The sequence below is a fragment of the Typopeltis vanoorti genome, chromosome 3, assembly GCF_054136105.1.
Source record: "Typopeltis vanoorti isolate ZY-2024b chromosome 3, IOZ_Tvanoo_1.0, whole genome shotgun sequence".
NCBI lineage: Eukaryota > Metazoa > Arthropoda > Arachnida > Uropygi > Thelyphonidae > Typopeltis > Typopeltis vanoorti.
Window position 1 is genome coordinate 108,372,266 of NC_143551.1, and position 24,470 is coordinate 108,396,735.

The 24,470-nt window shown below is 35.9% G+C and overlaps 1 protein-coding gene across 1 annotated transcript in view; it reads right to left on the minus strand.

The window, feature by feature from the left end:
- Window positions 1-24,470, minus strand: part of Alg12 (Alg12 alpha-1,6-mannosyltransferase) — a 192,349-nt gene that overhangs the window by 21,124 nt on the left and 146,755 nt on the right. Inside the window, exon 8 of the mRNA XM_090415859.1 lies at window positions 21,236-21,405. Coding sequence (XP_090271985.1) covers window positions 21,236-21,405 — 170 coding nt within the window. The remainder of the gene's footprint in view (window positions 1-21,235; window positions 21,406-24,470) is intronic.

Consider the following 24,470-nt stretch of genomic DNA (forward strand, 5'->3'; position numbering starts at 1 on the left):
ACCTCTAGTGAAAAAAAAAATACAGATAAAATTACAAATTAATTAATTATTTAGAAACTACATCAAAGCTAAATTCTATTTAAGATAACATGAGAGAAACATTCTTTCTTATAGATAGTTTTCTTACAGTAGCAATGATGTCCTATTTTTAACATTACGATTGTTATATTAGATTAGATTTAGGATTCTGGATTATCTACAGTCTTGTTTATAGTTAACTCTTGGGATTTTTAGACCATCATTATTGTTCAGATTTGGGTGGTTGATAAGAATCTCACAGTTTTCCTTAAATTTGCATTCATACCATGTTTTGGTGTGATGTAAACAACTGGTGAATCCAAAATCTAATATAACAATTGTAACGTTAAAAATAGGACATCATTGCCACTGTAAACTATAAACAAGACCGTAGATAATCCAAAATCTAATATAACAATTGTAACGTTAAAAATAGGACATCATTGCCACTGTAAGAAAACTATCTATAAGAAAGAATGTTTTTCTCATGTTATCTTAAAAAGAATTTAGCTTTGATGTAGTTTTTAAACAATTAATTTGTAATTTTATCTGTATTTTTTTTTTTTTTTTTTTCACTAGAGGTCATGCCAGCAGGTGCTTTTCAGTCAATTCTATGTAAAGTGTTCAGGGCATGATCAGAAAGGCCAACTTCACCAGTTATTATATTTCTGATCTATTCTGATCATGCCCTGAACACTTTACATAGAATTGACTGGGAAAAGCACCAGTTGTTTACATCACACCAAAACATGGTATGAATGCAAATTTAAGGAAGCCTGTGAAATTCTTATCAACCACCCTAATCTGAACAATAATGATGGTCTAAAAATCCCAAGCATATGGAAGGCACATATTCTACCCATGCAACCTTTCTCCCTAAGAGTTAACTATAAACAAGACCGTAGATAATCCAAAATCTAATATAACAATTGTAACATTAAAAATAGGACATCATTGCCACTGTAAACTATAAACAAGACCGTAGATAATCCAAAATCTAATATAACAATTGTAACGTTAAAAATAGGACATCATTGCCACTGTAAGAAAACTATCTATAAGAAAGAATGTTTTTCTCATGTTATCTTAAAAAGAATTTAGCTTTGATGTAGTTTTTAAACAATTAATTTGTAATTTTATCTGTATTTTTTTTTTTTTTTTTTCACTAGAGGTCATGCCAGTAGAATAACCGGTAATCAAATCATTGTTTCTTTAGCTTACTCTGTGAAATATAATTCAGCTTGTCCTTATATATTTGTATATACTCCAGATGATGACCTTAATATCAAGGTCGAAATGTCAGGAAATTAAAATAGTTATTTATAATACAGTTGTAAAGTCCATAATTTCTAAAATGAATGCTGATCACCGTGCAACACTAAAAGAAAGGCACATAATTATGAATGATATGAGAGCAAGATGTGTAGGAAGAGGTCTTGAGTTTATGGATATTGAGGATAAATCTGAGGGGTGGATAGCACTGTCCACTTAAAAAGAGCTGACAATAACCTGAGTGAGTGAAGTATGAAATGAGAAGGTAGTTGTTGAAAAGAAAAGGGAGAATGCATCTAGGCAAGAAAATGAATATTAGACCATGCAAACCAAGAGTGGATGCTATCAGGGTACATATGTTGAATAATGATAATGAAAGACATAGTTGCAGAGATAGTCCAACAAAGTCAAATGTTTTGTAGAATGACAGAACAGCCCAAATAACTGAAAGTTGTTTCTTGGGAAAAACATTATGAGAAATGCTGTTCCAAAGAATGCCAGATGGCATCAAGCATTTTAGGATAGATTTTCATGCACCACCCAAATGTGTTAAAAGTGTCATAAAGTTGAGCAGATTTCAGATTTATATATTGTTAGCAGTTGCACAAGTGAGAAGTAGTGTCTAAAGTAGGAAAGATACAAAGTTTTTTTTGGAGAATGAAGAGAATGTGGATGTGACATATTTGTGCCAGGAAAGGTTAGAAGTAAGTCAGCTCCAAGAAGATAACTCACAAAAAGTAAATGAAAGAGAGACCTTCCTTGCAAGAAATAAGGTTAAGAAAAATTTCTTAACCATATCTCCCTCTCAAAAAGACATCACAGATGTTAGCTCTCCTCTTGGCAACTCTGACAATAACCTTGTATTCTTTTCCCAAACTTGCATTCCTTGGCACTACAACAGTTCCACCTGGGATGGCCCATTAAGATTTTAATACTTCTTTTTCATGGTCTGATTACTTCACTGATCTAAGAACCTTACTTTGACCAAATAATAAATTATTCTTGCTGGAATGAGTGCCTTTTCACTCTACTCAAAGTCCTCTAATCCCTATCCAAGCCCTACTTTTACAATAAATGTGTTGCAGCAGTCTAAGACAAAAATTCAGCATATATTCAATGGCTCAAGTCAAAAATTCCACTTTCTGCTGAGCTTGCACTAACAGATGTTAGTGTATATGTCAAAATCTCAAGCAGACTTCCATCTTGATCAAATGCAAAAAAACTTGCAACCCACTCAAATGGCAGTCTAACTTTTTGGTCTGTCAATAATGCCTACCCTTCCATGTTTCCACACCTCTCTCTCTCTCACCCATCATGATGGTACTATGGTAACATCACCTAAAAATATGGCAGACCTCTTGGCATTGGTCTTTTCCTCCAGCTCTAGGATAAACAACGAAGTCATTCCTCCCCTGCTGCATCACAAATAGCTCAGAGCATACCTCCTTTGATCTTTTGCCAAAAGTACATCAGAAAAATACTAACTGTCTTAATAATAAGTTTCCTAGTCCAGATAGTAATCCACCAATTGTATTAAAAGTGTGTGCTTCAGAATACACACTCATCCTGTATTGTCTTTACAAGCTATCACTCATCTGGCATTTACCCTACAGCATCAAAGCAAGCTTTTAGCCAGCCTGTTCCTCAAAAGAAAAATAAATGTCCCTTTGTCCCCCACTTCATTACCAGTTGGTCATTAATGGCCAACTTCACTACTTGGAGACCCACCCATAATTAATTTTTACCAATATGGATTCCACTCAACTTTGGATACAAGCTATGGAAAAGTTTGGAGAAACTCACATGGTTATTCTTGATATTTCCAAGGCATTTGACTGAGTCTGATATGTAGTTTCTATCCTGAGAAAACTACATATGTAGTTAGTCACCTTTGTGACTGAACTGCTAGCTTCCTCTTTAGATGCTCAATGCATGACATAGGAACAATTCTCTCTCTCACACACACACACACACACACACACACACACACACACACACACACACACACCAGATTTCTCTCTCAATGCTGGGGTATCCCACAGCTCTGTACTTTTGCTCATACTCTTCTTCTCATACATTAATTACTTTCTCTAATTCATATTAAATCCTATCCATAATATTGCTGACTGCAATACACTTCATTCCTCTTCTTATTTCAGAAACCTTGTAATGCTTAAACGATTCATACCTCAAAAATTTCGTTCTATAGCTAATGTCTTTAATCTCTTCACCATTCTCTCAAGTGGTGTGAAGATAATGTAGTGAATTTCAATGCTATCAAAATACAATCCTGTCTTATTTCTTGGAACAAAGATCTTGCTTCATTCTCACTCACATTCAATAATACTGCGGCTGCCAGCTAAGATCGGTTTTCTTTGCTTAGACTTACTTTCACATCTGGCTTATGCTGTAGAAACATCATATTCTTTTTTCATCATCTTCCTTCATGCTGACTACTGCTTTTCTATAGAGTAGCCTGCCTCATACCATTTTTCCCAATGAATACTTCCTCAGCTCTTCAAGAAACACATTAAAAAGTATTCCCGCTCTCTATCTCTCGCCATTTGCCCCACCCTACACAATATTGTCACATCATAGGTCTTGTGACCGTTTGTGTCAGGTTGATACATATAAATGGGGAATAAAAAAAGACAGAACTATGTTTCAGTAGCACTGAAGTTCACACATCACCTATGTATTCAAGCCAAATCTGGGTTTTAAAATAGTAAAATCAAGAGTTATCTTTGTTACCCATATAAAAGTTTGCAATGGTGGTAAGCCAACAGCCATCCTTTCTTTTTTGCAGATAGAAGTTACTTTGCCACATGAAGTAAGCTGAGCAGGGCACATGAGCAAAGAGGCCAGAGTTAAAGCTGACTAAGAGATCTTGGTTCTCAAGAAGTCTCTAATTTTCACAATGAAGTACTACTATTTTTAATGAATGAAGAGGAAAGGCCTACCAACTCCAGATAGATTGAATGCTGCTGCTAATCTCTTGTAGCTAATACACTGGGCTGTCAAAACCTTCCACAACCAGTCTAGATGGTGTTGGGAGATCGTAAATTCTCGGAGGGGATCTAGAATAACGTATTATAGCATTAATTTTTTTTTCACTGCCTCAGTAGTTTACTCTTTCAGTAATTCTGTAGTTTTGTTTTTGATTCATTTTGTGGGATTGCAGATGATTGTTGTGTAAGTATTAGTATCATCATCAATTTCCTGATATACACCAAGGGGTGTTCAGGTTACTATGACAGTGCTCCATGATTAACTTTACATTATTATTAATCTCCTATCCACAATTTTCCTCCAAATTAATCTATTATACTTGTAAGTACTCCAATATTGTCATATCTAACATTTTGTTCTTCTAGTGCAGTTCTGACTGAATCAATCCACCTAAACCTCAGTCTTCTTCTGGGTCTCTTTCCTGCCATCTTTGCATCAAACATCTGTTTTGCTAACCTTTCCTCACCCATTCTATTTAATGGGTAACCATACCACCTTAGATTAGCTCTGCTCACATTCTTGAATGTTAATAATGTCAAGTTCCTTTCTAATTTATTCATTTTTAATATAATTCTGCCATTGATGCCATAGGTTCACTCCCCTAATTTTTCTCGGAACTCTCATATCTGTGGTCTCTAGTCTTTGATCAAGTGCATTATTTCTAACCCAACTCTCAGATCCATAACTTAAAACTGGTTTAAACACAGTCTTGTATATTGCTAGTTTAGTTTTTTGGCTAGTTTCACTCTTATTCCATATAAATTTATTCAGCTGGCTACCCACCATACCAGCTTTCAGACCCAGCTCTCAGATCCATAACTTAAAACTGGTTTAAACACAGTCTTGTATACTGCTAGTTTAGTTTTTTGGCTAGTTTCTCTCTTATTCCATATAAATTTATTCAGCTGGCTACCCACCATACCAGCTTAGCTTATTTCCAACAGAAAAACTAAGGATAATAAACACCATTATCTTGTCCAAGGACTTGCCCCCCCCTCTCTCACATCCTGATGCATACTAAATTAAATGCAACCTTAGGTGAAACTGGATGCCAGCTAAGATCGGTTTTCTTTGCTTAGACTTACTTTCACATCTGGCTTATGCTGTAGAAACATCATATTCTTTTTTCATCATCTTCCTTCATGCTGACTACTGCTTTTCTATAGAGTAGCCTGCCTCATACCATTTTTCCCAATGAATACTTCCTCAGCTCTTCAAGAAACACATTAAAAAGTATTCCCGCTCTCTATCTCTCGCCATTTGCCCCACCCTACACAATATTGTCACATCATAGGTCTTGTGACCGTTTGTGTCAGGTTGATACATATAAATGGGGAATAAAAAAAGACAGAACTATGTTTCAGTAGCACTGAAGTTCACACATCACCTATGTATTCAAGCCAAATCTGGGTTTTAAAATAGTAAAATCAAGAGTTATCTTTGTTACCCATATAAAAGTTTGCAATGGTGGTAAGCCAACAGCCATCCTTTCTTTTTTGCAGATAGAAGTTACTTTGCCACATGAAGTAAGCTGAGCAGGGCACATGAGCAAAGAGGCCAGAGTTAAAGCTGACTAAGAGATCTTGGTTCTCAAGAAGTCTCTAATTTTCACAATGAAGTACTACTATTTTTAATGAATGAAGAGGAAAGGCCTACCAACTCCAGATAGATTGAATGCTGCTGCTAATCTCTTGTAGCTAATACACTGGGCTGTCAAAACCTTCCACAACCAGTCTAGATGGTGTTGGGAGATCGTAAATTCTCGGAGGGGATCTAGAATAACGTATTATAGCATTAATTTTTTTTTCACTGCCTCAGTAGTTTACTCTTTCAGTAATTCTGTAGTTTTGTTTTTGATTCATTTTGTGGGATTGCAGATGATTGTTGTGTAAGTATTAGTATCATCATCAATTTCCTGATATACACCAAGGGGTGTTCAGGTTACTATGACAGTGCTCCATGATTAACTTTACATTATTATTAATCTCCTATCCACAATTTTCCTCCAAATTAATCTATTATACTTGTAAGTACTCCAATATTGTCATATCTAACATTTTGTTCTTCTAGTGCAGTTCTGACTGAATCAATCCACCTAAACCTCAGTCTTCTTCTGGGTCTCTTTCCTGCCATCTTTGCATCAAACATCTGTTTTGCTAACCTTTCCTCACCCATTCTATTTAATGGGTAACCATACCACCTTAGATTAGCTCTGCTCACATTCTTGAATGTTAATAATGTCAAGTTCCTTTCTAATTTATTCATTTTTAATATAATTCTGCCATTGATGCCATAGGTTCACTCCCCTAATTTTTCTCGGAACTCTCATATCTGTGGTCTCTAGTCTTTGATCAAGTGCATTATTTCTAACCCAACTCTCAGATCCATAACTTAAAACTGGTTTAAACACAGTCTTGTATATTGCTAGTTTAGTTTTTTGGCTAGTTTCACTCTTATTCCATATAAATTTATTCAGCTGGCTACCCACCATACCAGCTTTCAGACCCAGCTCTCAGATCCATAACTTAAAACTGGTTTAAACACAGTCTTGTATACTGCTAGTTTAGTTTTTTGGCTAGTTTCTCTCTTATTCCATATAAATTTATTCAGCTGGCTACCCACCATACCAGCTTAGCTTATTTCCAACAGAAAAACTAAGGATAATAAACACCATTATCTTGTCCAAGGACTTGCCCCCCCCTCTCTCACATCCTGATGCATACTAAATTAAATGCAACCTTAGGTGAAACTGGATGCACAGTAGTTATCAGGGGAAAAAAAGTATAAAAACTATACCGATTTGTAATATTCATAAAAAAATTTGTAATATCCATAAAATTGTAATATCCATAATATCCATGAAAAATACAATAAAAAATGTAAAAAAAAAAAAATCTCCCTCCCAAAAAAAAACACTAAAATTTCTTCCAATCAAAAAAATATTCCTCATCCTTTTTACCAACACCCAAGACATACTTTAATAATATACACTACCACTTATGGACATCAAAACCCAATCTGGCATTCCTAACTGAATCCCAATTGGCATTCCCCATGACAACAGTCCACCTCAACTATCCTAACTACATCTTATATGATGCGTTCTGCAAAAAAAAAGGATGAATGTATGCTTCTGTTAAATTAGATAGCTCTTGCCAAAGACTATCAAATCTGGAATCCCTACTTTTCAATCTGCTCTGGCTCAAGATTTCCTTCTATAGCCTTCATTCGTTGCCTTTACTGCTCACTAATTCTGAAAACCACGTTTTGACTTCTTACTGCTAAAACTTGATTTCATACAATATAATTACTCAAATTGTGAGAATGTCTTCCTAGGAGACTAACATCCATAACACAAACTGGCTCCCATTCTCTAACTTCACAGATCAAGCTGGAGGGGAAGACAAATCATCTGCTATCAGTCCATGAGCTATCACAAATAGTTAACTTACCAACCAGAATACCAGACAATCCTCATCATTATTCCAACACTCTGGACCTTTTCTTAACCAACTCTCCCTCCATATACACTGTGGATATTGACTTTCCTCTTGGCAAGTCTGGCCATAATATTATCCAAGTCTTGTTTTCTACAGATCATACTAATCCCTAGTCAATCTTACTCTTGTACTATGGCACAACAATAGTACCAACTGGAATGACCTCCAGAATTTTTACACCATAGTTAAAGTAACATACTGTTTTTGCTCCCCTGATCCAAACATCTGCACTGAACTAATAAACAAAATAATCCTCACTGGAATGAGAATATTCATTCTTCACTCTACAGCAAATCCTCAACTCCTATCCAAGTCCTGGTTCTCTAAGAAATGGATGTCTGCAGTCCATGATAAAAAATGCAACATATTTTCATTGGCTTAAATCAAAAATTCCAGCTTCTCATTCAGCTTACACTATATCCCCAAACATGTCAAAAAGTTATTAACAATTCCAAACCACACTTTATAAAAATGAAATCTAACAACCTTGCCTCCTGCTGAACTGGCAGTCGAGCCCTTCCTTTTTCCCACCTCTCACATCCCAATGGTACCATGGTAGCCTAACCCAAGGGTAAGGCAGATTTCTTGGAATCAGTCTTTTCCTCCAACTCTTGTTAAATGACCAAGGTAAATCACCTTTTGCACTAGTGCAAACTGCCCATTGCATATCTCTTCTGATCTTTCATCAGAAAAATTCTGATTAATATTCATATTAATAAGTCTCCTGGTCCAGACAGTATTCCTCCTGTTGTGCTCAAAACTTGTGCTCTAGAATTAACACCCATCCTGCATCACCTGTATAAGCTGTCATATTCATCTGGCAACTGCTGAACAGCATGGAAACAAGTCTTTATCCAGTTTGCACCTAAAAAAAGGGGATAAAAGTCAGCCATCAATGATGGTCCCATTGTTCTCACCTTGATACTCTCAAAAGTGTTGGAGAAAGTCATCAACAACCGGTTTCTTTGTTACTTGGAAAGCCATCAATGGGACCATTGCTGATGGTCTCACTGATGAGGACAGAATCCATATTGATTCTACCATTCTATTGCAAGTACATTTAATTTAGTATGCATCAGGAAGTCCTTGGACATGATCTCCTTTTGATGGTTTATTATCTCCTTACTAATCTTACCCACCTTTGGACATAAGACATGGAAAGATCTGTAGTAATCCATGTGGTCATTCATGATATTTCAAAAGCATTTGACTGCATCTTATGGTCTCCCTCCTGCCTTTTCAGGATTCTGTACTGTTGCCCGTGCTCAAATCCTTTACATCAATTACCCCTCCCTCTCTCTCTCTCTAACTTCAAATCCTATTCATAGTTTTGCTGAAGACAGTATCCTCCATTCTTCTTCATTCAAGAAACCCTCTAGTACTCAAATGACTGAAGCCTTAAAATCTTCCACCACCAGTGACTTAAATACTTTGTGAACCTCAATCCTATTAAAACTCATTCCTGTCTTATTACTTGAAAGAAAGATCTTACTTCATCCCCATCTTACTTTTGATAATGTTTCCGACATCCTTTCAAGATCAGTTTCCCCTCTTGGGCTGACTGTCATATCCAGCTTATTCTGCAACAAACATATTATATCAATAGCCTCCTCAGCCTCTGAAAAACTTGTTCTTTTTCTTTTAAAACATTACTTCTCTCTTGCTCAACTCCTAAAGTCCCACATCAGAACAACCTTGGAATATTGTTCTCATATTTGGTGTAGATACAGTAACCTCCCTAAGAATTCTTGATGATATACAGAACAGGGCAATTCACTTAATAGTGACATCTCTCTCTCTCTCTCAAACACTCCCTTTAGTCACATTCCCCATAGGTGTTTTTGTTTTGGCTTGGTTTAGGGTTTTATGGTGTAAGGACAGTTAAGGTCATATTGCACCAATAAATGTCATAGTAGTACACAAAGTAAAAAATAAAATAAAATAAAATAAGCAAATATATAAAACAATAGCATGAATAAGTGTATAAAAAGGCATATAACAAGCGTAAACAAATTCATAAAAAAGCATAAATAAACAAGTTTTAAAATACTTGTACAGACTAAGTTCAATAAATAAAATGAATGCACATGATATGTATATAGTCTATATACATATCATGTAAAAATGAAAATAACACTTGATGAATCTGATAACACCTACCTGAATGTATAGGATTCAGACACATTATGAATATGACTAAAATCATGACTGCACTCATTGATGAAATGAGGGCAGTAGATTCCAAATGTGAATGATGGTTCACATTTGGAACCATCTAGTGCTAATGTGCAAGTTCTGGTACCACAGAACTTGCACACTAGCATGTCATTATCCCTCAATAAGGAGTGTTTAAGATGACTATGATCTATGCAGAGACAAGCAATAAAACTTCCTTGAATGCCACAACTTGATTTCAGGCTTGATTGCATAGAGCTTGTTGTTGGTCTCTCTAGTCCATGATGAATGCCACTGGAATAAAAGTTTCTCTCTTATGATATGCCTGTTATTGGCATAGGGGATAGGTAGATCGTGAAAGCTTGAGAAATAAGCTCATATTAAAGCTGATATCTTTGGTATTAAAGGAAACGAGGCTGCAGACCTAAATGCAAGGTCTGCAGCCTCGTTTCCTTTAATACCAAAGAGGACTTGGAGGTTTCTGTGACTCTAGATTTATTGCCTTTAGGTAGTTCTGTGAATCACTATGTATAATGCACCTTTGGTAGGTGTTGCATTGCAATCTTATGTAGTTCAAAGCAAGCTCAAAAGTAAAGTTGTTATATTCTAGTGGAATCTGAGCAGATATTATGCTGTCTGGGAAGACAGTAGAAGATCCCACTAAAGCCTCTAATTTTTAACTATCTGTGTAGACAGGAACAAAATCATAGCATCTCATTATATGTGCTTGAAATGATGTTGAAGTGACAAGGATGATTCATTTGCATACGTATATGCCAGAGATCAGTGAAGTTCAAAATGCTCCAGTTGCAATTCTCATAGTTGATGACGGGTAGGGTCCAACCACTGCAAGTTACCACTAGAAGAGGCATAGACATATAATCAAGTTTTGATCTAATCAGTGCACAATACAATCAAAACAAAGAATGTCTGTCAGTACTCCCAAGAGGAGGGAGACAGAGTGCAAAGGATGTTCATTGCTTTATTTCACAATTAGTGCAAATGGTGGACGTGAGGAGAAACCTAAGTTTATTGTCAAAGCCTCAAGAACTTACCGTATATGTCGGCGTATAAGACGAGACCTAAATTTTAGGCTATTTTAGGTTTTAAGCTTATGTCGGTTGTATAAGATGACCCCACAATTTACAAATGTACAAAACCCTTCAGGTGTTTTTGTACATTTTCACGAAAAAGGATGGATAGACGAAAATGGTGTGAAATTATGGATAAATAATGTGTGGAACATGCAACCAGGTGGTAAAATGAAGAAATGCAGTTTATTAGTATGGAATATGTTTTGTAGTCATTTAACTGAGAATACTAAAAATCTTCTAGAAAAAAATAACACAAAAATTGCTGTTATACCAGGTGGTTTAACTTCTATATTGCAACCACTAGATGTCTGCTTGAACAAACCATTTAAACATCACATGCGAGAAGAGTGTAATAATTGGATGTTGACTGGTGAAAAATCATTTACAAATGGTGGATCTATGTGCACTGCATCATCACTGCAATTTTGTGATCAAAGCATGGAATAAAGTAAAAGTAGAGACTGTAATAAAATCATTTAAAATGTGTGGTATCTGTAATTCTTATGGATAGTACGGAAGATGATCTGTTGTGGGACACTGATGATGATGAAAATGAAATCAATTCATCGGATTTGAACTGGGATCCACATGATAATCATTTAAACAATGAATCTGAAGAACTATTTTCAACAGATGATGAAGAAAATTAACATGAAAATTGAGGTTAATAATTATTATTTGTTTTTTAAGACTTACATCTATTTTAAATAAATTTATGTAACAAAAAATTAATCTGATTTGTTTATGTTCATCCAAGAAATTAAGCTTCCCTTTTTATACTCACCATATAAGACGACCCATTCGAGAGGTTTTCTGTAATATTTGAGAGTCGTCTTATATGCTGACATATACGGTATCTACTGTGCAACCAGCACAGTAGCCCGAGTTCTAGGTCAGGATGAAGACCATGTCTGTAGCAAAAATGCACACAAACTGCCTTCTGTTGGAATAATCTAAACCCATTCACAGGCACCTATTTGGAAAGATAGTCAGCGGCTTCCTACAGTTGTCTTTCTATGACCCTTATATCACAGGAATGGCAGAAGATGATAAAGTAATCAACATAGAGGGCATTATATTTGAACTGTCCACTTATTGAGTAAACCTAGATTGCAAAAAAACATGACACTTAAAACTGAACCTTGCTGGCCTTAGGTACATAGTCAGGAGAGTGTCGTTCCCACTCAGACTTGTAAGACAGGGATGGATAAAAAGAGGGAAATTCCCTCTGAGACCAAAGTTGTGTACGTCTTTCAATATTCCAAATTTCCAAACAGTGTTATATGCTTTTTCCATATAAAAAAAAAAATCAATACTAAGCACCTCCTGTTTTAGGAAGGCATCTTGAATGGATGCTTCCAGATGGACTAAATAATCAATTATTGAATTATATTTGTGGAAGCCAGATTGTGAACTGAAAAAAAAATGTTATTTTTCTCCAGAAACTATAAAAGACAAGAGTTAACAATTTTTTCCTGAGTCTTGCAGAAGCAGCTGGTCAGAGCAATTGGTCAATTGATTATTAGGGGTTTTGGATCCTTCCCTGGCTTAGAAAAGTCAATAATAATTGCCTTTTGCCAGAATATCTGGAAAAACATTCTCAGAGAAATTCTGTTGAATAGGTACATACAGTAGTTGATCCTTGGCAGTTGGTAACATATGTTTGATCATTTCATAATGGACATTATTTTCTCCAACAACAGTTAGAATTTAAGCAAAGTAGCTGCCATTTCTTGTTTTATGAATGGCCTGTTGTAGTCTTCCATGCCACTCAAAAGAGAACAAAATTTATTGTCTTTCTGCTTTACTTTTTTTTTAGCAAGGAATTCCAGTGAATAAGATGTTACTGCTGTTTTAGCAAAAGTCTCCCTGAGAGTGCGTTTTTAATTGCTGTTGTATTGGCAATTATGCATCTATTATATTCAAGGATGGAAAGTGGGTGACTGGTTTATCTACTTCATTTTGTGGATTTTATCCCACATTTCTTTGTTGTTGATTGCTCTTCTTATGGAAGATATATATTGTATTCAGGATTCCTTTTGGCTCTAACAATAGATGTGTCTTGCTTATGCTCATTTGACAGCACTGAGTTTTGCTGTTGCACCATGGTTTAGGGAAAAGTAGAAACCAACTGGATGTTTTGGGAATTGCAGTTGTGGCAGCTTGTATAATACACTCTGCCACATGATCCATTTCATTGTTGATAAGGGAGGAGCTGAATCAAATTCTTCCAGGAAGGAAAAGGTAAGCAAATCAGCTTGCTTGATTTTCCATTGTGATATCTATGATGCAGTACATGGAAAGTGATCCTGCGATATCCACATGCGTGGATATCACAGGAAAGTGATCACTCCCAAATACGTTTCATCAGTTTCCAATTTAAACAGTGGGAGGAGGAAAGATGAGCAGATATTTGAACAGTATTCAAACCAATTTTAACTTATACACTTGAAAGTCGGATTAAATATAAAATACTTAAAAACTGAAGATCACAGATAATAGAGTTCTGAGAAAAATTATGTGAGTGAACAGATGCATCAATGGCAGAAGCATATTAAACATTAGGAAGGAACTTGATATTGTTAGCATTCCGAACGTATTAGCAGAGCTAATCTCAGGTAGTGTGGCCACTTAAATAGAATGGGAGAGGAAAGGTTAGCAAAAACAAGTTTTTTTTGCCATCCAAAACAAATGCTTTTGATGGCAGGAAAAAGATCCAGAGGAAGACCATGGTGTCTAGGTGAACTGACAGAGCAAAAAGTGCCTTAGAAGACTGTAATACAAGATCTGATTGCATTAGGATCTTGACAGCAAACAGATTAATTTGGAGGAAAATTGTCAATAGGAAGTAAGTAACAATATAATGTTTCATTTGTAGTATTATTATAACATCCTGTACACTGCCTGAAGGTATTTATCAGAAAATTGATGATGATATAAATTGCAGGCAAGCTTGGAAGTGTTCTTGAGTCACATTTGGCCTCTGGCCTGTGAATACTTGCATTACAATGCCAAGCATAAGATCTAAAAGTAATCGAGTCCTCAGTAATAATATACCATATATGTCGGTGTATAAGACAACTCTCAAATACTATAGAAAACTACTCAAAAATCATGGGTCGTCTCATACAACGAGTATAAAAAGGGAAGCTTAATTTCTGGGATGAACATTTAGGTAGTCACAATACATCTTTATATAAGAAAATAGGCAGTGTTTTAAACATATCAGATTGATTTTTTTGAGGGGGGAGGTACTTAAGGGTCAAAGCTACATAACTGAGAGGAGAACCCCACATAGCCTTTAAAGGAATGTGGAGAACCGACCAGAGCTTCTGACCTAATGTACAATCATTACCTTCTCGTTGTGCACCCTGTTAGGTATCTATCTGGATACTGAACAAACGAGGATGGGCTGGCAATTTGGGATTTAGCCGACCAAATTGTATTCTTATTGGCTTTAACCAAAATTTCAAATGATGGTACAACATGACAGAATTTCATGCAGGGCATCAGCCGGTTAAACAAGGCCGCCATTGTTTTCGCCAGGAAACCAGGGCAAACAGCGAAAAGTCAGCTACTGGAACAAATTCTAAAATCCACCCCAACTCAACATCACCAGAGTTCAAGATCGGTACTATCAACATAAGAAGCCTGAATGGCAAAGAAATGGAGCTAGCTGAGGAATTAACTAAGTACCAGATCGACATAATAGGTGTGACTGAAACAAAAAAGACAAACACTGGTGAGATCTTTCTGAGCAATAAAGACAAAATGTTATATTCAGGCAATGACAATCAAGGAAAAGAAGGAATAGCCATAGTATTCAACACTAAATATAAGGCTAATCATCTTGAATGGCAGGCAGTCTCAAGTAGAGTAATGTGGGCAAATATCAGAATTGGGAATTGGACAATGAGACGTATTTGTGCCTATGGTCCCACAGAAGGGTCTACGAAGGTAGAAGTGGAGGAATTTTTTGAGACTTTAGAGAAAGCAACTGACACAATGAAAAAGGAAAAGTTGGTCCTTGTTGGGGATCTAAATAGCAGAGTAGGAAATGATTGCGAGACATACAAAATTATTTTGGGAAAATTTGGAGAAAAGAGCAAAGCTAATAATAATGGCAAACACCTGTTGGATTCCTGCTCAGGGCATGGACTGGTTACTACTAACACAATGTTCCAACATAAAAATGTGCATAAATTCACATGGAGAGAAGAGGCAAGGAATAAGAAAAGTCTCATTGATTATGCTATTGTTTATAGTGATGTTTTCTCCCTGGTGAAGGAAACCAGAGTGTAGAGAGGATTTGTAATTGGAATTGATCACCATTCAGTCTTGGGCAGGATAAAACTGAATTTCATATTGAAAAGAATAACATGTAAAAAAGTTTTAAAGCAAATAAAAGTTGAGCAGCTCTCAGATGTGAATTGTAGACTAAAATACACAAAGATTATTGAAGAAAAAATGAAAGAGTTTGAGAACAGGAACCAAACCTTGGAGATTCAGTGGCAACCCTTGAAGAAAATCCTGAGTGATTCAGCCAGAGAGGCATGTGGTGAGGTTGCCTGCAAGGATAGAAAAATCAAAACTCCATGGTGGACAGAGGAAGTTAAAGAGGCAGTGAAGGAAAAGAAGAAAGCAAATCAAAAGTTACTCACAAATATGTCAGCTTGTGCTCTTAGAGAATACAGAGACAAATGTAAGAAATCTAAATACTGTGTAAAACTAGCTAAACAAAAATCATGGGAGGACTTTGGCAAGAACATAGAAAATAAATATCAAGAAGATGGCAAGATATTCTGGAGGTTGTTGAAGAAGTTCAGAAATGGAGGAAAGAGTGCTGTAAAAGGAAATAGAGATGATAAAGGTGACACGAAAACAGCAGAAAAAGATATCCTTGAAGTATGGAGTAATTACTTCGAATAATTGCTAAATGAAACAAGCAGTGATGACAGTAGAGTGGTTAAAAAACAGTGACAGGCATGCAGTCAGGAATACATATCCATACTTGAAGTAGAAAAAACCATCAAAAGCCTGAAATGTGGAAAGGCAGCAGGAGTAGATGATATTCGACCAGAAATGCTCAAGTATGGAGGTATAACAGTCTTACGGTAGCTTCACTGCATAGTTCAGAAGGCATGGACAGAGGAAAGAATTCCAGATGATTGGAGTAGAGCTCTCATAGTACCCATATATAGAAAGGGAAATAAAACTGAATGTGAGAATTACAGAGATATTTCATTACCGAGTATTCCTGGTAAGATATATATGCAAGTATACTTGAGAAACGGTTGAGAAGGATTGTGGAGGGTGTGGTAGGAAGTCAGATGAATAAATGTATATGGAAAAAAAGAGAAATTAATCAAAACACTAAATTAGCTGTATACAAGACAGTGTTCAAACCAATTTTAACTTATGGATCTGAGAGTGGGGTTAGAAGTAAAACACTTGACCAAAGACTAGAGACAGCAGATATGAGAGTCCTGAGAAAGATTAGGGGCATGAACAGATGGCATCAGTGGCAGTATCATATTAAGAACGAGGATATTAGGAAAGAACTTGACATTGTCAGCATCCAGGAATGCATTAGCAGAACTAATCTCAGGTGGTATGGTCACTTAAACAGAATGGGAGAGGAAAGATTAGCAAAAAAGTTTTCTCTGCCAGGTTGGCAGGAAAACGACCTAGAGGAAGACCAAGATATAGGTGGATTGATACGGTACAAAGTGCCTTAGAAGACAGAAATGTAAGATCTGATAATATTGGAGTCTTGACAGGTAACAGACTGATTTGGAGGAAAATTGTAGATAGGAAGTTAGCAGTGATGTAAATTTTTCATGTAATACTATCATATCCTGTGCACTCCTTGAGGGTATATATCAGGAATTTGATGATGATTAATTTTTTGTTACATAAATTTATTTAAAATATTACAATAGATGTAAATCTTAAAACACAAATAATAATTATTAACCTCAATTTTCATCTTAATTTTCTTCATCATCTGTTGAAGAATTTAAACAGATTCATTGTTTAAATGATCCTCATATGGATCCCAGTTTGAATCCGGTGAATTTATTTAGTTTTCATCATCATCATCAGTGTTCCACAACAGATCATCTTCCGTAGCATCCATAAGATTAGAGATACCACACTTTTTAAATGATTTTATTACAGTCTCTACTTTTACTTTACTTCATGCTTTGATCACAAAATTGCACAACATATCAAGTGATGCAGTGCGCATAGATCCACCATTTGTAAATGATTTTTCAACAGTCAACATCCAATTATTCCAATCTTCTCATGTGATCTTTAAATGGTTTGTTCAAGCAGACGTCTAGTGGTTGCAATATAGAAGTTATACCACCTGGAATAACAGCAATTTTTGTGTTATTTTTTTCTAGAAGACTTTTAGTATTCTCAGTTAAATGATTACGAAACATCCCATACCACCATATTTCCCCCAAAATATGACCTAACTGGAAATTAAGCCCTAGCATGATTTTTCAGGATACTTGTAATATAAGCCCAACCCAAAAAATAATCCCCAGGTAAGATCGTCAGCCAGACGGACGCATTTAGTATGTCAAAGTGTTCAGTGGGATTGCTGCACATGACGTTTCAATTTCTTTCCGAAGAACCACCAGTGTAGCTGGTTTTCTATGATACACTACATCCTTTAGAGTCCCATATAGGTAGAAGTCCAAGGGTGTTAAATCAGGAAAATGTGGGTGGGGAACTCAACTGCACCTCTTCGTCCCATCCATTGTCCCTGCAAACTCTCATCGAGGTAAGCTCTCACATCTTGGTGGTAGTGTGGTGATGTACCATCATGTTGGAAGAGAAATTGATCATTCCCATAAAGTGCGTGAATAGCAGTTAAAATGGAAGTGCGTAACATGTCTAGGTATACTTGACCAGTAACAGTACCTTAATTTAAAATTTCCATCTATGACAATTCCTGGAATTCTTCACTATTTTTTATAATTAGACTTACTAATTTTAACATGAGTTAATATTATTACATGATGACAACCTGAGCCACATTATTTTTAAGAAAGGCTCATTACAATATTATTAAGATTATTTCAGTAAAAATTTAACATTTCTCTAAGTACATTCTCCTAAACAAAAAAAAACATGTAAAAACAAACATAAGTTACGAAGTCACATATCATGAGAGATTTTACAGCATTATGGGAAGAGCCACTACCAGACTGGTTTCAACCTTCACTGAAGTCTCATCAGTGGGAGCCAGATCCAGAAAAGAAATCATGATTGAAGTAATGCAGAAGTCATATATTTCCCATCTCCAATTATTAAAACACTTAAGGAATTGAACAACGTAGTTAAGGATATAAATTAAATTAAACTTTAATAGATATTTTCCGATATTTCGGCAATGTCACATTGCCATCTTCTAAAGGAACTTACAAAAAGGCACGTGCACGTAGGCACTACAAACACAGTAACTGGGAATGAAGAGCTGAGGCTACTGTTCTCCTAAAAGTCCTGATGGTGCCCTCTAGCGGGCTAAATAGGTGTTCTTGGCCGTTGGGCTGAAGGTCTGCTGATGTAAGCCTCCCAAATTTGGGGCAGTCGCATACAACCAAATTTGTTGAGGTTTGGAGAATTTCTTAGGGCTGAGGCTGATTCCATAAATGGTCTTTCGTATTTGTATTTGCTACGGTGTATTACTGTAGCTTTCTTCCACCGTATTCTGTGGCATGTATCCAGAGCGTGGTCCGCAAGACCAGAATGGCTATACTTGCGGACCACGCTCTGGATACACGCCACAGAATACGGTGGAAGAAAGCTACAGTAATACACCGTAGCAAATACAAATACGAAAGACCATTTATGGAATCAGCCTCAGCCCTAAGAAATTCTCCAAACCTCAACAAATTTGGTTGTATGCGACTGCCCCAAATTTGGGAGGCTTACATCAGCAGACCTTCAGCCCAACGACCAAGAACACCTACTTAGCCCGCTAGAGGGCACCATCAGGACTTTTAGGAGAACAATAGCCTCAGCTCTTCATTCCCAGTTACTGTGTTTGTAGTGCCTACGTGCACGTGCCTTTTTGTAAGTTCCTTTAGAAGATGGCAATGTGACATTGCCGAAATATCGGAAAATATCTATTAAAGTTTAATTTAATTTATATCCTTAATTACGTTGTTCAATTCCTTAAGTGTTTTAATAATGCATAACCAACGTATAAGCTTGTCTACGAGAATCCCATCTCCAAGTAGTGAACAGGTGTAACACCTTATTATTAAAATACTCTTAATCAGAGCTAGTTGTTTAGTTTTTTTTTTTTTCACTTGGTTATAAATTAAAGATGTCAAGAAATCAAATTCTTGTTTTTAATCCTTTATCCAAGTGTAAGCAAACAAAATGTACACACGAAGTACTTTCATGACAAAGCTGCATGTGTGTATATAGATGCTAATGACTTCCCATTGGTATATTGCCTTAGTATCTCATAATAGGGAGCACATAACCTTTTCTTCTTCTTTTAGCTCTACAACCCTTTATAGGTTTTGGCTTGCTTCACAATATTTTTCCATTCTGCTCTATTCAGTGCAGTACTTTTCCAGTTCGTAACGTTAAGAATTCCAAGGTCTTTCTCAATCTCATCTAACCATCTCTTTTTAGGTCTTCCTCTTCGTCCAGTTATTTTCCATTTATATATTAACTTCTGTACTTTCTTCCATTCTTTCTAAGTAGTCTATTCATGCTATTCTTTGTGCCTTAATAAATCTAACAATATCTTCTCCATTTATTAATTCATTAATTTCACTGTTTGTTCTTATTCTCCAATTGTCATTCTTCTCTTCAATTGGTCCATAAATTTTTCTCATTATTTTCCTTTCAAAAATCTTGAACCTATTCTCTTCTTTTTTGGGGTAGAGTCCATGATTCACATCCATATGTTATTACTGATCCAATAATCAATTTTTAGTTTAAAATTCTTATCTACAACTTTACTATCCAATAATCCTTTATGCCATCTATACTACATTTAGAGGCTATTCTATTTCCATTTCTTCCATATTGCATATATTACATAACCTTTTGGGGAGTATAAAATGCTATGCATTATGGGAAGGGCCACTACTCAGACCAGTTTCAACCTTTATTGAGATCTCATCAGCAGGAGCCAGACCCAAAAGAGATGCTAAAGTAATGAAGAAGTCATATATTTCCAATATACAAGTAGTGAAAAGGTGTAATCATTGCTGCTGCAAACTGTTTGTTCCACTTCATCCAAGAGATGCTCTATTGGGTTGAAGAGTGGGAACTAATCTGGACACTGAAGTAAAGGAAATTCACTGTCATGGTCCCTGAACCACTTCAACATGCCATGTGCTTTGTAGCATAGGGCACTGTCTTGCTGGCTGTACCCATTTGATAATGTAAACTGCAGCCATGAATGCGTGAACATGATCAGTGATGATGTTAAGATAGTTTGTAGCATTCACGTGGTGTTCAACTCGTATCATAGGACTTAACAACAAGTGCCAAGAAAATATTCCCCACACTATTACACTCCTGCCACCAGCCTGAGCTGTTGCTACATTGCCCTTCCTTCCATGTAGCAACAGTTCAGACTGATGGCAGGAGTGTAACAGTTGTTGTTGCCACGATATTCCGGTTCTGCTGTCTACATAAAGTACAAACTGGGACTTGTCAGACCAGGCAACATTTTTCCAGTTGCCAGCTATTCAGAGTTGCTGATCATGTGCCCCCTGAAGCTGCATCTTCCTGTTATTAGCTGACAGCACTGGGACCCAAGATGTTCATCTCTGGTACACCCTAAACGATGTTGTGTGCACGTGCGCAAAGCTAGAAGAGTGGATGTTTGTGAGATACTGGCATCAACAATCATGACATGCTCAAAGTCACTTAAGTCAAGCCTTTTACCAATTCAGATGCAGCAAACACATAAAACAGAACTGCCAGACACCTGTCTTCTTGGTTTATATGGCAAACTGCAGCCATGTGATTCAACATCTTCAGGAATGGTCTATTTTCCTAAATGGGGAGATGTTCCTAATAAAGTAGCCACACACACACTCTCTCTCTCTATATATATATATATATAATTTTTTTTTTTAATTATAACATTAAGTGATTTCTTTAGTTTATGTCACTTACCTGATTTTGAAGCTTCAAGTTCATGAAGTCTGGAAAGTGCAAAACCTCCTGGATAATTATAATGAGAAATGTACAGTAACAGTCCTGAAGTAAACAAATTTACAAGAAGGTGAAAGCATGCTATCAAAAGAAAAAATACTTGAAGCATAGACTTTAGACGGTTGTGCCACCTGTTGGAAGAGAGGAAATATGAATGCCAGAAGTAAAGAATACAAATTTTTAAGTTAATATACAAGATAAATACAATTTTAAATGCATTTTCATATTTATGAAGTATAGAAAGTTTTACTGCTGGGTTACAAAGTATATTATACTTGACCAAAAATTAATTCTTGTTTTAATCCTTTCTCAAGAATAAACAAATATTGGCTGTGAAGTCTAGGATGTTGACTTTACTTCAATTGCTTGAGTATTTCATATTGCAAAAGCACCAGGGAGAAGAGCTGCTATCCAGATCTCGTATTACTTGTGTGTAAGAAAAATGACTTATGCAATGATTTAACCTTAGTACAGTAATCTGCCCCTTCAATTATCAGGATGGCAAGTTTGGATAATTTAAGTACTGTATGTCCACAGATGCGAGACCCTTCGACACTTCTGTTCATGTCAAAGGAAGGAGAATCCATTCCGATATTAGGGTAATCAAAGCGTTTCGTGGGATGAGTGTTTATTATTATATGTCGGAAAATTTATGTATAAAGCATGTGACTACGTGTGTTGGTGGCCAATTCATACATCCTTTATTTATTTCTCCCCTTCAGCATGAATTGACTATTCTTGAGCCTCACTTTGAGCCTCCATTTTTAATGGAGGCTCAAAGTGACTTAAACACAGTGTTTAGTCTCTAGAGTAAGGTTCACAGATTATCTAACCTTAGCCAACCCATGGTATTAAAATAATCAACGTTTACTATATTTTGTGGCTGAGAACCACAATGAAAAAAAGTATTCTCGAGTGAATTCATATTTAGAAGATATATAAAGTTTGGGTAATAAATAAAGATGCATGAAAAGAAGAAGAAAAAAATATCTGTCATGAAAGCAGCCTAAATTTTACCCATAATTTCCTTTGTGCAACTGGCTATCACTTTTTTATATAATAATCTGCTGTTCAACTGCAAGCATTATTTTTTATAATCTTCATATGAATAACTACTTTAAAAACTGAGAGAATGACCAATATCATAGCAAAATAAATCTGAAAATTTAAAAGTAATGATGTTGAAAGTTAGCAAAAGAGGATTAATAGAAGAGAAAATTTTATAATGAGGGGAGGGAGAGAAAGCTTATTTGCAAAGTAAGCTTCATCACCTAGGTAAAACAAAACTGAATTGCCCATACTTTTATGGTCTTTTCAAGGAGCACCCATTCACGCTGCTTGTAATACAAAAAAAAGGAATAATGAACCGACACCAGCAAAACTTTAAACATGACTTTATTTTATGCCAGCTTTTTTCACTTTAGACAAACTTAATGCATTCTGTTTTTCCTAACATACTTCTAGGTGCTAAATCCAAATATGCAATCTGAGAGCTTTCATCACATAGAATTTTTTTAAAAACCAACATGAATGAACTGGTTCAAGGATATATTGTGGTTGGTTAGTTGAATTTAGTGCTCCTGTAAAACTGGTGACTTTTGTCTGTTTTATTGCGTTTTTCCCTTAGAAAATTAGTGATTTATGGTATGCTAGTATAGATTTTAGCGTATTTAGTATTTTACCACAAATTTTTTATTAAGATATTTCAATAATTAGTATACGTTTAAAATGGCGCCACAAAAGGGCAAGAAATGTAAGGCTAAAAAAAAGCACTGCAGGTGAGAATAAGAAGGTTAGCCCTGCTAACGAGGTTATTTGTGATGTGGAGGAGGTTAATGAAAATGAATTAACCTCAAAACAACAAAATTGAAGCAGATCATCAGAGAGAGAGAGAGAGATGACGTGGGAATTGCAAAAAAGTCGAGAGGCATTTAAACGAACAGAGAGAGAAAAAGAAAGTTATGCAGGAAAATAAGAAACAACAAAGCACGGAAACAGATAAGTCAGGAAATAATGGAAATCAGGTAAGTGACGTTGTTAATAAGGAAAAAGAAGTTATTTGGTATGGTGACTCTATAGTAAAACACACTATTGATGAGCAAGTTATAACTTCCAGTTTTCCTGGAGCGAAAATTAAAAATATAACAGAAGAAATTCAAAAACAGAAAAGAAAAGTAAACGAAATTGTAGTTGTAATAGGTACAAATGACTTAACTGGCAATAAGTTCAGCAAGAGAGAGGATATAAAAGGGTTGTTGGAAAAGGCAAGAGTGAAGAGTGAGAAAGTGAAAATCATCAGTATTTTACCTCGCTATGATAAAAATGAATTAAGAAGGACTATGATGGCAAACGATTCGATGAGTAGGCTATGTAGAAGGAATGGATGTGAATTTTTGGATGTGTGGAGTGAGTTTGAGGTAAGATTGGATTTGTATAATACTAATAATTGGTATTAGACCTAACAAAGTGTGTCAGGGAAACTAAATTATAAAGGGAGGAATAGTGTGAACGTGAGTGTAAGAGCGACAATGTTATATAACTATGTTAATAACAGGAATGGGCTTAGTCATGGAAATCTTGACAGGAGAGAATGATTTCGGTTTTGTGTTCTTCCGGTTTGGACCCATCAAACGTGTGCAAAGATGTCTACATGTGTAAAGCATTAGAGAAGAATAAAGATCTGCAAGTTGTCCAACTGTGGCACGCAGATTGCAAACAAGACAATACAAAAGACAAAACAGGTAAATTATTATGCCTGTACATGAATGCTAGGAGTATCAAAAACAAAGGGATAGCGTTTGTTGCCTTAGTCAATATGTTGCGACCTCAGATTGTAGGTATTAGTGAGACCTAGCTATCAGAATCAGACATACTAACTGGTATCGAGTGTCAAAGGTAAAGTATTTTTAGGAAGGATAGACAGGATAGGAGAGTAGGGAGGGCAAGCTGCTAATGATATTGGATGACTTGAATCCAGTTAGAATTGAGACCTATACTACTACTAACAATATTTCATGTGACAGTGAGTTTGAAGCCATCTGGTGTGAAGTGGAATCTAACAAGGTCAATTACATGGTGGGGTGTTGTTATAGACCTGGTGGATCAGTTGCTAATGATGAAGAAATGAATCACAAATAGAAAAGATGAGTGCGAAAAGAGTAATCATAATGGGAGACTTCAATTATCCAAATATCGA